The sequence below is a fragment of the Eufriesea mexicana genome, unplaced genomic scaffold (genome assembly GCF_001483705.2).
Source record: "Eufriesea mexicana isolate 0111107269 unplaced genomic scaffold, ASM148370v2 scaffold2119, whole genome shotgun sequence".
NCBI lineage: Eukaryota > Metazoa > Arthropoda > Insecta > Hymenoptera > Apidae > Eufriesea > Eufriesea mexicana.
In genome coordinates, this window is record NW_016910196.1 from 565986 (window position 1) to 583690 (window position 17705).

Genomic DNA, 17705 nt, shown 5'->3' on the forward strand with positions numbered 1-17705 from the left:
CAAGCAAAAGACGCAAACTCCGCTACATTTTTATCGACTTTTCCTACTTGGAAACTGCAGTTTCCGCGATCTCAGCGTAAAGAGACGTAATCTTGCGTAACGACTGCTCGTTGAGTTTTCACGAGATAGTCAAGCGGCAAATAATAGTACGGAACATCTTCGTAGCCTTGACCGATCAGAACCTTCGACGTCGACTACGATATCTCGCGTTTTGCAAAATGTTCACACGTCACTCGCACCGGATGCACGTCGTTTATTTTGCGCGAATCCATCGGCGCCAGTAAACATTAGTTTAGACATCTGCCGACATTGGAACATCTGGCGCCATTAACGATATTCATTCGTACGTATCGCGAGTAAAAATTGCAGCACTTGCGGTATCATTGCCAGGCCATTAAGTCTCCAGTCTTGCTTTTACTCCTTTTTATTTCGGTAACGATACATTCGATGACAGCCTCGAGTATTTTACGACAAAGAAGAGTCAATTCTCGATCTTAAGTCAGGGATGAAGCCAATATGTAAACTGCGTAAAAGTTGGGTTTCCCAGTTGAGTTGTGATATTTCAAATTTCTTTGTAATTTATATTTCAATATTTTCATCTGATATTGTACAATTACATAATTTACGTCAATTATTATTAATTAGAGGGCTTGTTATTAAATGGTCTGTTTTATGAAAAGAATATGTGAGGTATTAGGATTGATGAGATTAAAGTAGCATAGGAAAAATAATTTGGTTTTTCAACGTAAATTCTGGTTTATGTTTTGCGAATTAATTCTTAGTAGTCTTCGCTAAACTTTGTATCATAATGTGCGTTTAATAATCCACGTCCGACGATTGTATCTTCTTTTGTAGTTGATCTAAGCCACGCTTCGAGTCTTGACACACTGTTCATCAATTTCGCAACAGCGTAATTCCACGATTACTATCTAATATTCTTAGACACTTGTTACCGTCTCCTTTGTACTTTAACATGTACCATATTTCATGGACATGTATCTTCTTTCACCTATTCATTCTTCGTAAGGGTTAGAATTTAACCAGCGCGTATTACGTTAAAAAGATAAAGAAATAAAAAAGAAAAGGAAAAAGACAGGCTCTTGACGTTCGTAGCACTTAGTATAATTGGTGTAATTAGAATTTTCAGGAAACCACATTTTTATTAGCAAATTTTCTCTCGAGTCTATAAATTCTGGACTACATGTCCGATTATTCGTTATCTTCCACGCCAATTCAGGGCGTGTCTTAAAAGCGCATTTTCGTCGAAGGAGTGCCCCGAATCGATCATTTCGTTGATGGAATACCTTGGATCCATTTTAATCGAGGCCACGGCCGCGAAATCGTGGACACAATCCATTGAGAAATCGGTCCGAGTCATCGCGGAGATTATCTCTTTTACGGAATCGCAATCGCCGGAGGCCACTCATATCCAATCTAAACAGATACAACGCGAAAGAAAGCTGTCATTCGTTGAAACTCATTCTCACAGCGAGATAACCTTAGATAGATACCGGTTCATCCTTCGACGAGATTCATTGCCAGTTCTCCAATGTGTCAACGCGATTCCCCGAAAGGCGTAATAATAGCAGCGGCATTCTAGGCACGTTGGATGTTTATTACGATCCGAGATAGCCCGAAGGAATTGGCAAAATTTATACTTCCGGCTTCCGGAGGAACTCCGAACTCTCGTTCGCTCCTTTCCACGAAGAGAGACCCGATTTAATCTCGATGATGGCGCGTGGATCGATGATTAATTTTTCTGCAGCCTTTACTGTGAACTTCGTGGCGACCACGCGTACCGAGAAATCGAACGACGTCCTATTTTCATTCGTAGAAAGCACGCGGGGTTGAAATAATTGCGCGAGGAATCGATGGGGGCGAGTTGGGTGTGCCCTCCGTTCCACGAATCGGCTGACCCCTTGATCGAGAATCGCGCAATCGACAGTCAAAGATCCCTTTTGACCTTTATTTTTTTGTTTTTGTTTTTTTACGCGGGGGAAATCTTCCAAAGATACCCGGCCCCCCTAGGGGATGGGGCGGGGTTATGTGGGATATGTACCCACTAAAATCCCCACGATGGCCATTCTAACGCGATATTGGAGCGTTCTGAACTTCGCGACGACGCAATTGCCAGGACGCCCCCGCAACTCCACCACGAAGGTCATCCTTTTTGACCTGTCCTCACCTAGGTGAAGGCAGGGTTTTTCCAAGCTAATGTGTCCAACACCTACGCACGCGTTCTCTTGCAGTGGTGACACTAGAAAGTACAGTAACATCTCTTTCGCGAAGCCGGTATAGAGCCTAAGCTCGGGGTACGGCGCGGTCGCTCACAGGCATGCCCTAAAATCGCACACAATACTTGTCCTCGCTTAGAGGGTTTGGTTCAGGACCACGCGACAAGAACGACAGTGAAAAGTCGATTACGATCTTCGACATCTCGCCTTGACAGTTTCATTTGCACCCTCTGGAACGATTATCGGGTACAGCGATCTGTAGCAGCTGTTTTCTGCCAAAGGGACCTGTCTCTGTATCAGAATCCACGACCCAGGATTCTTGTCATAGAAATAAGCAAAATAAGCGAGACAGAGTGACACTGGAATTTCGAACTTCCGGAAATTATTGCGAATCCTGACTGCTGGAAGGTTGCAATAGCAGTAATGGTGATGTCAGTTACAGTAAGTGACAGCTAAGGTTTATTCATGAGCTTTATTGGATAGGATTCTTTCTTTCAGTTCAACTCCAAATACGACCTCCGTTCAGCCATTTTGCATTTCAGAAGGTTCATATAGAATTATTTTTCACTCTCGTGTATTTACTATACTGCTGAATTATACCTGAACAAGTCCCTGCCCTTTTTCTTCCCGCGAACAGACCAGACTGATGCTCGAAAACAGTCGAAATACGAGTCGAAATATAAAGACGTGCGATATAGTCAGTTTTACGCGATACTACTATTGTGGAAGTAAATTCTAATCCTTTTTCCTTTTATAAATCTATTTATCTTATAATAGATGACAGCTTCAAAACTATATTTAGAAAAATCTTCTGTTCACGAGTCTGACTCGTGACATTCATCTTTGGGCCGATTTTCTGTTCACGTGTCTGACTCGTGATATTTGTGTTTGGGCCAAAATCTTCGTCACGTGTCAGACTCGTCAAATTACGGGAAGGGGTTAAACACCAGACCGGTCCTTAGGGACCGACGCTAGACTTTTCGTTCAGGCCTCGAAGGGCCCACATGACGGCTAACTATGGTGTGAACAGAACGTAAAACCGGCATGGTGTTTAAATGTTAATGTAAAATAACGTTTATGGCTTTTACGACGTGATTTTACGTCCCGAATAGATCCCAAAATTTCTCGTTTATAGTCAGTCTCTGGATATCGATATTAAAAATTTGGTTCGCGTAAGAGTTAATCTCTTATGTTTTATAATGAGCGATTATTATAAATCGATCTCTTGACGATTTCTCGGAAGAGAGGAAGCATACTCGATCTTCTGCACGCGGGTCTAGTGACATTTCCGTGAACGTATATACGTAACGATATTAATTGGCAATTTAATGCATGCAAATCGAAATTGTTCGATGCCCCCGCCACGGTCGATCGAAATTCAATTTCCTGGCATGGAGACCGAGGATTTATCGTTATTAAAACGCGCGTTCGTTCCGTCCTTTTACGGTGGTCGGTGCACATTTCCGGAATTAGTCAACGCGCGAGAATCGAAGGTGAGGAATGCAGCGAAAATAGCCTAAGCTATAAATGCTCGTTGCAATTGAAACGCGTGTATCACGCATTCCCGAGCGAACCCACGGGATTCTTTTCTAAAAATTCCCGCTTAGCTTTATGTTTGCTCGTCGCGTGGGCTGAGCACTGTTCGCCTAATCGGTCAACATCATTGGATCAAAAGCTTCCTACTCGGGAATGATCTCAATTTCGCGTATTCCAGCGACACGTGCGTGTCATGCATCATCGTGTCGCTGATTCAGGGAATTCTCTACTTAGAATTAATGCACGCTCTGTCTGTATAATTAATACCTGTGGTATCCGTGTAGCTTCGCGTGCGATGGTAACTAAGTCGATGTTTGAAGAGTATTTAGTTGCATCTAGATATCGCGAATTTTTCAGATGTCCATTTAAATATCTATCAAATTTGATAGTGCTAATATTTTAATAAATAATCGCCTAATTCTTCTTTCACGAGATTGTTAGGTAGATAAACATCGTTATCTATCATTTCTACGAATGATTAGAGCGCGAGATTTTTTGGAAATTTTTTTCGAAGTACGTATTATGATTAAGTATTTGTTGTAATTGTTAGATGGTAATTTCTTTGATTTATAAATTAAAATTTTTAATTTATTTTATACCGTCGACACAAAACGGTTCGATGTATTAGTAATTTCGTGAATTCTTTTCTAGATGCAGAAATAGATAGATTTCTAACGCAATTTACGCTGCACGCGATTCGCTCTATAAATAATTCAAAATTTGTTTACACTGGTCACCCGAAAAATGGATCCAATGTCGATCATTGATCGAGGATTTCCATGCTACGCAGTTCGTCATACGAGCTGGTCGAAATTTTTCTACACCGATCAATTCAAAAATAGATCGATTCCCGATCGTTTATTTTTCCACTTCGCGTAATTCTCCGTGTGTCTTGGAATTTGTTTACATAAGTCAATCCAAAAATTTATCCGCCGGCAATCGATTATCAACAATCTCCGTATTACGCAGTTTGCTACGTACATGCTAAAATTTTTGCACGTCGTTTGATTCGAAAATTAATGCATTGGAATTAATCTATTACCAATCGATTGCGGAATTTCCATTTTATGTAGTTCAGAAACAATATCTGATCAGATACAGATTTCTCAGAATAACTTAATTGAAGAATTAATTACCTAATTTCCGAGTACATAATTTCCCATGTTTACTATACAACTGTCTCAAAATTTATTTACCTTGTCAATCAGAACGCGAATCAATGACAGTTTGCAAACAATTTGCGCGTGTAGCGATTCATCATTAACCCCTTACACTACCACAAATAGTAATTATATATCTATTTATTTCGCAAAAAAATTATACTCATTTTGCGCATGATGAAATACGTTAAATATAATTTTAGTCTAACGCGAGTATGATTCATCTTCATAGGAAAATTCACGTCGAGTTAGGCTCGTTATCGTAGTATAAGGGATTGAACCTATCACAGTCCATTGTTTTCAAAACTTTAATTAAAAATTCCTCATTCAACGATATCGTATTAATCACTCGTCCTGATTTTTCTTCGTATAATAATTTTCTCAAGGTCCCCCATTTATTATCAAATTTCTTAAGGGTTCACCTTCTTTCTCGGTCATTCTACCGCGGCAGGTTTAACCCTTTGCACTCGACGATTTTTTGGCTAGAGAAGAGTAGAAGATCAAAGATTTTCTACTGAAAAGCTGATGATACTTTTTCGAGTATTTATTTCAATAAATAAAGAATTGTAGAATTATTTGACTTCGAAACTTCGCACACTGTTACATTACATTAAATTTGATATATTAACCCTTTACGCTCGACGATTTTTTGGCTACAGAAGAGCAGAAATTCAAAGATTCTCTACTGAAAAACTGACGATACTTTTTCGAGCAGTAAATAAAGAATTGCATAGTAATAGAATTGTAGAATTATTTGACTTCGATACTTTGCACACTGTTACATTACGTTAACCCTCTACACTCGAGAATTTTTGGTTAAAGAAGAGTAAAAAATCAAAGATTCTCTACTGAAAAACTGACGATACTTTTTCGAGCAGTAAATAAAGAATTGTATAATAATAGAATTGTAGAATTATTTGACTCCGATACCTCGCACACTGTTGCATTACATTACATTAAATTTGATATATTAATTAACCCTTTGCACTCGAGAGGTAACTCTCGTTGTCAGTCACCGTTTGTTTCAATACCTGGAAGTCTGAGTAACGAGTATGAGATATTACTAGAGTAGAAATAACTCCACATGAAATACCGAAATGAAATACACGTGATTTTCTCTTTTTATTTTAACATAAATGTTAACGAGATAAGAAAAATATAAGAAAAGCTTCGAATTGTTATATCTTCATAACGAGGAAATTTTCTAGTGCACAGGAATAATAATTTGAACAACCAATTGCATTTCCTACCTCGTTAAACGTGGAATTGGTACTGTTAATTTTAATCATCTTACCATCATTCGATACCTTTCCTAATCCTTTGGACTCGAAGACTTTTTCGTCGTAAACAGCAATTCGAAGCTTTTCTTAGATTTTCATAAGCTCGCTGATACTCTTTATGCCAAAATAAAAAAAGAAAATTGTGCATTTGTGTGAGAAATGAACGAATAGAATTATTTTATTTCGATATTTCGCGCGTAGTTGTTAATATAATTATCATCATTCGTCATTTGAGTTATAGCATTGAAGCAAACGGTGACTGAGAGTCACCTCTCGAGTATAAAGGGTTAATATCTTCCAAATTTTATGAAACGGTGACTGAAGCTCACGTCTCGAGTGCAAAGGGTTAATTAACACTAGGTTTACGGACGCTATGTGTATACCAATTTCTAGGGACACGTGTCAAATTGACAGGTAAAGAAAACCACGTGCCTTTATTTTGACGATTAGTATAATTTAAAAACAATTATATATTGTATTAACAGTCTTAATATAAGTTAACTAAATCTGTTACTGTCGTATAATTGTAGCAACCCTTCCGTCAAATTCACGGGTTCCGTAAATCTAGTTTCAACATCGATCTTCCAAATTTTACGAAACGGTGACTGAAGCTCACCTCTCGAGTGCAAAGGGGTTAGTAAACAGGGAAAGTAAAATTCGAAAGGTGGGTAAATATCGAGAAATTCGCGGGGTTGATTCGATACACCCCGTACCTGGGCCTTTTACGGGCAAACCGAGCGATATTCCGGCAATTAGTCGACGCCTGGCGAATCGAACGTAATAACCGAGCCGTGGATCGCGCCCCTACTCTGGCTGCCTGGCTTTTTACTCATCGAACACGTAGTAGCCTAAGCCGAGCAGGCGCCGTGACGCAGCCGGCGGAGGCGCGCGCCCACGAAGCCGACGAAGACGCGGCGTCCCGACGTCGTTCTCGTAGTCCCGTCTTCCTCGTTCAGGCGGCTCAGTGCGTTGCGACTCGTCGCCAAGGCTCGTCGCGTTCATCGTCGTTCCTCTTCCATCGCGGTTCGTACGTGCGTTTATCTCGTCACTCGCGCGATCTCCATCTCGATCTCGATCTCGTTACCCTGAACGCGTTCGTCGCGATCGTTCTTCGGGATTTCTCGTCGATCACGCGAGTTCACAGAGATCTCGGTTAGGATGGAGTAGAGGCGTTTGAGCGTCTGGACCGATGACACCGGCTGAGACACTAGCTGGCCTGTCAAACGCGATAGACACTTGCTAAAGCAGAGACTTCGTGAAGTCAGTGAGAGGAAGAGAATCTTCGTTTTGTTCGTCGATTTCGGACCTGTTCGACTCGCAAGAAGAGGCAGGCCCAAGCGACAGACACGTTTTTGACAACCGAGTGTGCACACTGTCAGAATGGTCATGATCGACATGGTGGATGTGATCGAGGACGAGGACCGGTGCGTATGGAATATCTCTGTTACGTTGCCTCTCTGTCTGGTAATTTTATCGTCCTCCCCGTGGCTAGTCGTGTGTTTCCGCGTTACGTAAATGTTCCGCATCCGACGCGTTGATCCTCGACAGCGGGATTCGTGCGAGGCTTTAACTCGGAAGGACCCGTTGTTGGAAGCTTGCCGACGTTGCGACTGTTTGCGAAAGGGAGGGCAAGTGCTGGAGTATCGATGTACGAGGATTTCGGAGATGAGCTTTAATCGTTTTCCAATACGCGGGAACATTATTTTTGGTCCAACGCCCAGTTTTGTTTTGCGCCCTTCGCTCGCGCTTGGTAATTCTCCAAATTGCGATTCATCCGAGGTAGCAAGAGATTTGTTGATGGGGGGGGGGACCAAGATATCTTTTAATATTTTCTTCACCATTTTTCTGAATAGAAAAATTTTAGTTTCTCGTTTTCTTCGTTATTTCCTTCTTTTTCTTTCTTCTTCTTCTTTTTCTGTTTCTCCGAGAAATGTAGATTTTCCTTCATTTCGGAACGACAACAGCAGTTGTTATTATCGCATGTATTTATGCCTTCCACGGTCGTAATCTACGATCATGGGAGGAAAATCGTATCGAGCGTTGACAAAACAACAATAGAGGAGCTGGAATCTTGGGCCATTAGCGTGCACGATGACTGCCTGCTCGAGGTGACCTAATAACCGTGAAAAATTTTTAACCGAACCTTGAATTATTTCGCAATTCCCTCCAGTTTTTATGAAACCTGCGGTTTTGAGCCTCTGTACCGGCCATGTGACTCATCGTCGGTTATCTGTGAATCTAGACTTTTCGAATCATATTGCCGTTACTCATCGCTATGTATCGCTATGTATATAGCTGTTTATCTATTATCACCGGGGAATTTATTTATAGCAATTATGGAATCGCGCTTTCTACGTGAAAACGAAGGATCGGAGCGAGACTAATAAATTTCCGATTACGAATAAATATTGAAAGCGTCTATCGCATATAACCCGCGACCCAGAGCAAAGCGGAAAAGGAACATTACGCTGATCGTAGTCCACGGCTCGCAACGGGAACCTCGAGTTCTCAGGCCTGTCTGGACACGCGACGCGTTAACGATCCTAACGCGAGAAAGTATTGAAAAATAATTACACGTTTAACTCGCGAAGCCTCTCGCGTCTCTTCTCCTAGTCTACAATGTCGACAATGGTTCTGCGCGAGGAGACGTCGCTGAGGAGACAATGGCTCGGTGACAATTAAAGAGACAGCTACGTGCCGTCGGTGGTGCATGACAGGCCATTATCAGGCACGAATCCTCGTCTCGAAGTTCCAGCACTGCTAACGCTTTCGGTTCTACAGCGAAACGAGTCTGGCTCGGCTGCGGTCCGATCGAACGCGTATCTGCCGTGCGTATGCGGTCGCAGCCGGCCTTGGAAGCAGCTCTATGGCGGGAAAAAATGTGGAAGAAATAAATAAAAGCTAAAAATGCGACGGAAAGTCGATAGCAGAGTGGTGGAACTCGGTCTGCCGGAGGAGAGGGTAGAAAATCTGTTTCCTTCGGATCAGCCGCGTTCAGCCGTGGCCTGGCTCGATCAACCGACGTTAGGGACGTTCCACGGCGCGCACGTGAATCCTGCTCATTGATTTTAGCCGAATGGAATATTCATGGACGCGTCCACGCGCCACGCTGAGCGAGCAAACGGCCCCGTCGCGTGTCCGCCGAAATGGCACTAGTCGGTCGAAGGCTCGCGTCGAGGGGTGGCCATTTCGTCGCGGATTCCGAACACCCTTAACCTTTGGCTATGGCAGACTTTGAAACGCACCAGTCGTACCACACGGTAGGAATCCATTTGCGATGTACGCTGAGAACGGTGGAATTTTTCGTCACGTGTATTCAAATTATTGTGTATTTAAATAATAATCTAAACGCTATATTTCAATATATTAAAGCAACATTGTTTACTTCTTTGTATTCTGCAGTAAATGGTTACTGTACATACTTCAAATTTAGCCGCAAACCAAATTTTTGAGCACCTTCAGGCGTATACAGTGTCACAAGTGCTAGATTCCTAATCTTGCCGCCGATTTCTAAGGCCGCCTTTAGGCGACCACAGTAGTCAAAGGGTTAAGGGGTCTCTTGCATGATCACATTTACTTCGCAATAGGAATACCTGTGATTCTCACGGGATGCGGTACATTCGTGTCACACGGGATCATACTGAATAATAATTATAAATAATTACGAAAATTGGTATGACGAATTTCTTCTCTTTCTCCATTTTCTGGCAATTGGTATTCGAAGATTCGTCGAATTAAGCCTCGTTCGCACGAAGACACTTGGTTTATGATAGATATACGGATGAGATTCTCACAAAACGCGATTTTATTTGTATAATAATAACCGCGATTTCTGAAAATCGGTGTGATAATTTTTTATTTCTTTTTCGGGAATTGCTATCCGAAAATTCGTTAAACTAGACCCCTTTCGCACGAGGATACTTGGTTCCCGATAAAAAGACGATTATGCGAAAATAGACGATTCTCATAGCACGCGATATACTCGTGTATGAAAATTGCTATTACGGTTCTTTTTCATTTAGAATTACTATGTAATGATTCCTTAAATTATACCTCTCTTATACGACAATTTCGCGATTCCTGGTATAATAGATACTAATCGTGTATACTTATAGAAGCGCTCAGACGAAGATTCCAATACAGATTACGATTTTAGTACTTAGAGCTGTTTCACACGACGATATCTGAATAATAAATACCAACCGTGTGTGTAATTCTTTGTGACCGTTCACAATTGTCATGAAATACGATATCGCGATGACTATCGCTATTTTTCGCTATTTTTCGAAAAGGAAAGTATCGTCGTGTGAAAGAGCTTTTATCGTGCGCCTAAAGCTGACGCAAAATTCTTCAAATTCTTCGCCACCGTATGAGTATCGAACGTGCATCGCATACCTGAATCGCGACACCGAGTACCGTCGCGTGAACGAGCTTTTAGGTTAGGACCAAGCTCACGAGGAACGGTTCGGATCCTGCGATCCTTGCTTCGCGATCCGAGGTTCGTATTTACATTCGAGGGATCGTATCGCGCGATTTCTATCGCGGAATTCGAGTTCCGTGTAATCAGGCACGCATTGTGAGAGTGCATTGTAGGGTTCGTACCGCGAAACTCGTTACACGAATTCGCGCGACAGGATTCGCGTAATAGGACTCGCGTCGCGACGTTCGTTTCGTGCTCTTTGTTCTGCTCGTTTTGGACCACGAGTGCTGGGCAGATCACGTTGCGACCTTCGCGTGGAGAATTTCGTATTGCCAGATCCGTTTTTGAGCACTCGTTGCCAGCTTCGCGATGGAATTTTCGCATTCCGAATTTCGCGTTGCGAGATTTATATTTATCGACAGAAGACTGACCTTCGCGTATTAACTCGGTTAATATATCTGATTTCCGTTTCGTGGCGCAAAATTTTTCTCTGATTTGCATATCACAAATTTCGCATCGTGACCCTAGAAATATAAATTCCGTGTTACGTATCTTGTATCGGAAACGTTTATGCAAACTTTGCATAAAAATTGTCAAATTGCGAGCTTTTGTATTGTAGATTATAAATTTCATATCGCGACATTTGCAATGAGAAATTCGCGTTGAGAAATTGTGAGCTTTGCGTTGAGAAATCGTGAGCTTTGCGTTGAGAAATCATGAGCTTCGCGTTGAGAAATTGTAAGCTTTGCATTGAGACATCATGAGCTTCGCATTGAAAAGTCGTGAGCTTTGCGTTGAGAAGTCATGAGCTTTGCGTTGAGAAGTCATGAGCTTCGCGTTGAGAAATCGTGAGCTTCGCGTTGAAAAGTCGTGAGCTTTGCGTTGAAAAGTCTTGAGCTTTGCGTTGAAAAGTCGTGAGCTTTGCGTTGAAAAGTCGTGAGCTTTGCGTTGAGAAGTCATGAGCTTCGCGTTGAGAAATTATGAGCTTCGTGTTAGGATCATCGCATCATTTTATTTATTTATTATATCTTCACGTATTGCAAAATTCATATTACGAGACACACGTTCCAAATTTCCCGCGTGATCCTGACGTTTTAAAATTCACGTTACGAATTCCATATTCTAACCTCGTTGCAAGCTCCGCGTCAGAATCTTGGTATTACGACCTCTGTCCTGTGAAATTCATATTACGAGGCCCGTTGAGGATTTCGCGCAGTTAACCTCGCATTGTAATATTCATATTACGAGCTGCTGATTACGAGATTCGTATTTTAACTCTTTATTACGAACTTCAAACTATAGTCCGCACGTTCCGTACAATAAAATTCCTCTCGTAAACTACACGTTACAAGCTTTTCGTCGCAAGCTGCGTATTGCAAATTCCGTATCAATTTTACATCGCGTAACTGGCACTGTGACTTAGAACTACTTGTCGAGAACTTTCGATAGTGAAATTCATACTACGAACCATGCAAAACCTTAAAATCCTGTAAACTTCTTACCATGATTTTCATACTTCGATCTACGCGTGGAGAATTCGACGAGCACCTCGTCACCTCGCGATGTAAAACACATTCAGTGATTTTCGCATTTGGAACTTACGATCATCGTGTTGTGTGCCACGCATCCGAAATTTCGTCTCACGAGCTTCGCGCACCTTACGACGCGGCCATAATGAAATTCGTATTGCCGAGCTCGTACACGGGCCGGAGATATAAAGTTTTAATTACGAGATTCATATTGAGAGGATTATACGAGGTTCGTGCCGCGAGATTGCTATCCCGTGGCTGGCATGTTTTCGCGAAATCGCACGCTCTCCTCGCCGCGATTAGTGCTACGTGATGGCGTCGATACTCCAGGCACGAGTCGCGAGCTTTAAGCTTCTTTTTCACGAACTATCCGTAACGAAGGGAATTAACGACGGAATTGCACTGGCACGGACAATTTTCGAGCTCAGTGACGGAATTCCCGGCGAGATTCAGCGAAACGATCGCGAGCCGAGAGCCGAATCGCGACGGAGATTAGCATGGTGGATATTCGACGTCGGCCGCCATTGAAATTTCGATGTTTCAATCACCGTGTGCGCGTTATAGTTCGATGAACATCGTATACCTTTTGTTCGAAATTCATCGTCGATCCGGGGATTATTGTCTCTAGATTATGCTTATGTCTCTATCTCGGATGAAATTCGCGATGGCGAAAACGTACGTCTTCTTCACGGCGGTGTCACAACGCATGATGCATCGAATAAACATCGTACGTTGGACTTGTTACAAAATCTAAGACATTTATATTGATTCGCTCGGTTACGGGAGTGACGTGATCCAAATAGTCGAGCACGATTCGTAAACAGTACTTCTTTGCTCAAACATCAATCGTTTCGACATTCTTCTCTGTGCAAATAAGACCCTGAGACGTCTATCTCGAATGTACGTATTAACGATGAAACTATAGAGGAAGGTATATACTTCGAATCCAAATATTTACTTGTGATTTTCGACAACGCTGAGACGATCCTAAGGATCAAACACTTGTATGGGTTGAATGCTCCGAACATATGCTAGAAGGCAGCTAGCATCTCGGATCTACCCCGATTCACTGTGTCCGTGGAAATAGAGACAGTAATAGAATCGGAATATTCGTTAACTTTTTCACTCCTGAGTTACGAAAAGAGTAGCAAACGCCTTGTCATGAACTAATTTAACAAATTTTATTTTTGTTTAAATGTACTAAAAACTTAATCAAAATATAATATCACGCGTTATAAGCGTTGAGAAAGGATTTTCTAACCTCTAACAGCTTTGAAACTTCACTCCTGAGTTACGAAGAGAGTAGCAAATGCCTTGTGATGAATTAATTTAACAAATTTTATTTTTGTTAAATCTAATAAAAACTTAAAGTATAGTATCGTGTATTATTAGCATTTAGAAAGAATTTTCTAACCTCTAACAGCTTTAAAATTTCACTCCTGAGTTTCCAAAAGAGTAGCAAATGTCCTGTCATGAATTATTGTAACAAATTCAATTTTTGTTTAAATCTAATAAAAACTTAAAGTATAGTATCATGTAATATAAACGTTGAGAAAGAATTTTCTAACCTCTAACAGCTTTGAAATCCGTGGACATTGAATCACGTCCGCAGTCCGGCATGTTGTAGCGTGACGTCATAGTCCGCAGGAGTGAAAGGGTTAAAATCCGAATTTACGCATTAAATAGACATTCTCCTTGGTGAGAATAGAAGCTAATAACGCCTATCTACCTTAAACCTAATTCAAACCAGCGACCAGGTAGATACCCAATCGATAAAGTACAAAGAGTGCAAGCTTCGAACCTAAATATTTATTAAACTTCTAAGAAGTCAAGTGTTATCGAAACGATCGATCATTCTACCTGTCAAACACCTAGAATCATTGAATAGATATTCTCCTCTGTACTCCTCTCAATAAAACCAAAACCCAACGAACGCGTAGATACCGCGACACCTTACACGACTTATCGATTTAACTAGGCAAAGGGGCAAACTGCGAACCCAAATACCCATTAAAATTCCAGGCAGTCGCGAATAGAGGTGTATTGGGACCAGCCTGCGTAGTACTCGCCGAACACTTAGGATGGTCGAATAACAAGTTTGTTTGGAAAGTATTCGGATCGAAGGGAGACACATTAGGTTGGAACTAAACGATCTGAAACGACATACCGCCGTTGTCGATAGTTTCTAAGAATACTTTATTAACTGCCGGCCTATAGCTGGTGAAACGTGGCACGGTGACTAAACATTCCCAGAACAATCGTCGAAGTGCTCGTTGGCTTGGCTGTTCCAGGTACGAGAGGCTCCTCAGGAGAGCAAAGACGGAGGATCTGTCGGAAGTTTCAGGGATTGGCTGCCTCTACCAGAGCGGAGTCGATCGTCAGGGTCGACCAGTCGTCGTGTTCGTCGGCAAATGGTTCCCGGCCACTAAAATCAATCTGGACAAGGTGAGATTAAAGTTTATCGAGCCTCGAAAACTAGCCTCGACAGATAAATTCAATCTAGCTCGCAAACTTTGCTGTTCCCTATCCAGACACTGCCGATGCTTCTTCCTTCTTTGCTTTCCAGGTATTTTTCTTCGCCTACGGAACTGTGAATAAACAATGTTGCCGGTGACTGCTCCTAAGACGACGAATCGTAACTGCACGAGCGTAGAGTCTCGTATAACATCTCGAATTAGCGAGTCTGTGCGTAGGATTAGCACCAGCGTGTCACGATCATTGCAATCGCTGTCTACTTGTGAATCCATCCCGTTACTCTTTACACATCAGATATTTCCCATACACGATTCGCGATACGAAAATCGAACGAAACGTGTACACCTACGAGGATGAAGCTTCTTCGGGATCGGAGAATCACGTTTGCCCGATCGCCATTGGAGAAAACAGAAAAATGTACCGTGCTCGTTTACCGACGCAGATCGCCGGGAGAAATCAGAGGCCGATAACGTTTCCGAGTACCACAGTCGTGGACCGTAACCCAGACACCGTTAAATAAATCCAGGTTCCCCGGGAGAGCAATCAGCCCTCGTTTCACGCGAAATCTACGCGTCGCTCGGACGTGGCGCCCCCTATCTAGAGGGACCGGCCTATAACCGCGAACTATGGACACGCTAGACGAGCAGGGTTCGGCCTCGTGGCTCGAAAGCTCGGAACGATCTCGTAATGGAACATAGTCGCGAGAGGAAAGCGTGGCGAGAGCACGAAATCAATACGCGCGGCGGGTTAGCCTCGCCTCTTTTATTATAGGCTGGTAGCGTGTTTAGCGGTTCTTTACAAGCCTATCGATCCGTTTAGCATAGCTCGACACAGAGAGGAAATTGGCTCGGTGGTTTTCCGCGACGAAATCGAGCTTGTACGATGTAGATCGAATTTATCCACAGTGGACTTTCCGCGAACGAGGAAAATGGCGCCACGCGAGATCGGGGTAGTTCGCTGACAACATGGCGCGCAGGATTAACGAGGACGCGCGCGGATGTTTGGCCAGGCTTGAAGTCCGTTTGGATTTCGACCGGTTGATTGTTTCAGTTCGATTTCGGACGGTCCTCGTTGTCGGAGATGAATAATATACGAAGCATCGCGCGCAGCGAACGTCGGCGGAAAAAATTAGCCAGTTGTTTGTTATCGAGGCAGAGCGACGAGGCAATAGCCGGGGCCGGAAACGATTTGGAATTATTCATCGGCTCGATCGAATGTTTATTCAGAACGTCGCTTATTCGATGGTTCCGTCTAAATCCTCCGCGACGTGTCTGTGAAACGATCGCCGCTTGATCGCTTTGACCATGGGTTGCCATGTTGAACGGACAGCCCTTTAAGTGAATCATCTTGCATCACTGACGCTGCCTCCCGATACCGGGACAGCCGAGGTTCAAAGTTGAACGTGATATGCGAAAGTTCAGGCTACGTTCGCGGAAATGCTTCCATACGCGATGAATATTTCGCAGAATAGCTTCTATTACACTGCTGCATAAATTATTCGCGCTGTTTGCGTTAAATGATTGTGTAATTGATTATGTATGCGGTCCTAGATATACATTTTCAGGAATATATTTCCTTCGTCGTATTTGGAACGCTCCATTCAGACCATTCGGATTACCATTCTTTACCATGAAGAATGGCAAACTGCGTAAACCGAAAACTTAATTAATTTCGATATTTTTATATTTTTTATACAATTAGTTTCGATATTTCTTTAGAAAATGGACATTAATTCGAAGTTCAATTATTCTTTGCTTCGCGTGTCGAATTTCTTGTGATGATGATCGATAATCGATTTCTTTGCTTCTACCAGTGCTAGTAATTCGACACGTATTTCCAAGCTGCATTGAATCTTCCAAAAGATCGCTCTTTCGGTGTTAAACGATCCACGAAATGTAACGAGTAGCTCTCGACCAAAGCCTCGCTTATTACGTATTACTAGTGTAATCCAACTTTTCGTCAGTCTACTTAGCATCCACGAGAAAGACGATACGAAACAAGGTCGGTCGAGTGTCCGTTCCTCTCAGTTCAGAAGCAACCCGATGCTGCTCATACAAGACTGTCAGAAGGTTCTTCAACCATTCTCGCTTTACTCCATATTCCAGGCGACATTTCACGCTCACACGTACACGCGCGTGCAACTTGTTACCGCGTGAAGTTTAAACAAAAAGTAGCACCGACCAATGGAGAAAGTTTCGAGAAGAACCGTCGTTCCTCGCTCTCCAACGGCATCTCCAGCCAAGTACCGCGACTCGTCTCGGTCTCTTTCGAACTACCCTCCACGCGAACCGTCGAAACACACGAAAGACACCACCACCCCTTCTCTGCCCAACTTTCACCGAATTCCATTCAGAGATACCCCTGGAACCTTCGCGCTGGTCGCGGGATCTCGCTACCCCTGCGTGTGTATCAATATCATCTTTGCTCCTGTCCTCTCTTTCTCCCGCCGTGTCCTCTGCCCTCACGGGGTGGCGACGAGCGCAGCACCGCCGGCGAATCGATATTTACACGTCCAGAAATAGACCGACCACGGAACAACTCCCAAGCCGAGGGCGCACGAGCTGCAACGTTGTCGCGGCCACGCCGATCCGCCCTGGAAAAGTTTGTTTTCGTCCCTACCCGTGACCCTTTTATCTGGCTACTACACGTGACCCTTTTTGCGTCGCGAGTGGCGTGGCTTCCTTTGAGGATGGCGTCGCCGCCGGAAATAGCCGCGACCGAGCGAATCGAAACGGAAACTGGCTGGCCGACCTCGCCCCGATCACGCGTCGATCACCCCTTTTTCCACGCGCCGTCCACGACGTCGATCATGATCGATGGACCGAGGCAATTGCCGTTTAACGAGTTTTCCTCCGTTTTCTTTCCACGCTCCTCTCTTTTCCCTTCTATTTTCCCCGCTTTCTCCTATTGCTTTCGACTAATTTACGATAGATCGCGGGTTAGAGTCTATAACCTTGGAGGGTTTACGAGTATCGCGTTTGGTGATTCGGGGCGTGGTAGGCGAAGTGTGGTACCGAGTGTACCTATGGTTGTCCCGATGAACGGTATTCTACGCGATGTTAGGGTCAGTT

General features: G+C 43.1%; 1 protein-coding gene across 3 annotated transcripts in view; it reads left to right on the top strand.

Moving 5' to 3' along the window:
• The window catches only part of Gdap2 (ganglioside induced differentiation associated protein 2), an 81517-nt gene that overhangs the window by 48110 nt on the left and 15702 nt on the right, over positions 1–17705 (top strand). For all 3 annotated transcript variants that reach the window (XM_017903140.1, XM_017903142.1, XM_017903141.1), the window contains exon 8: positions 14451–14604. In XM_017903140.1, coding sequence (XP_017758629.1) covers positions 14451–14604 — 154 coding nt within the window. The remainder of the gene's footprint in view (positions 1–14450; positions 14605–17705) is intronic.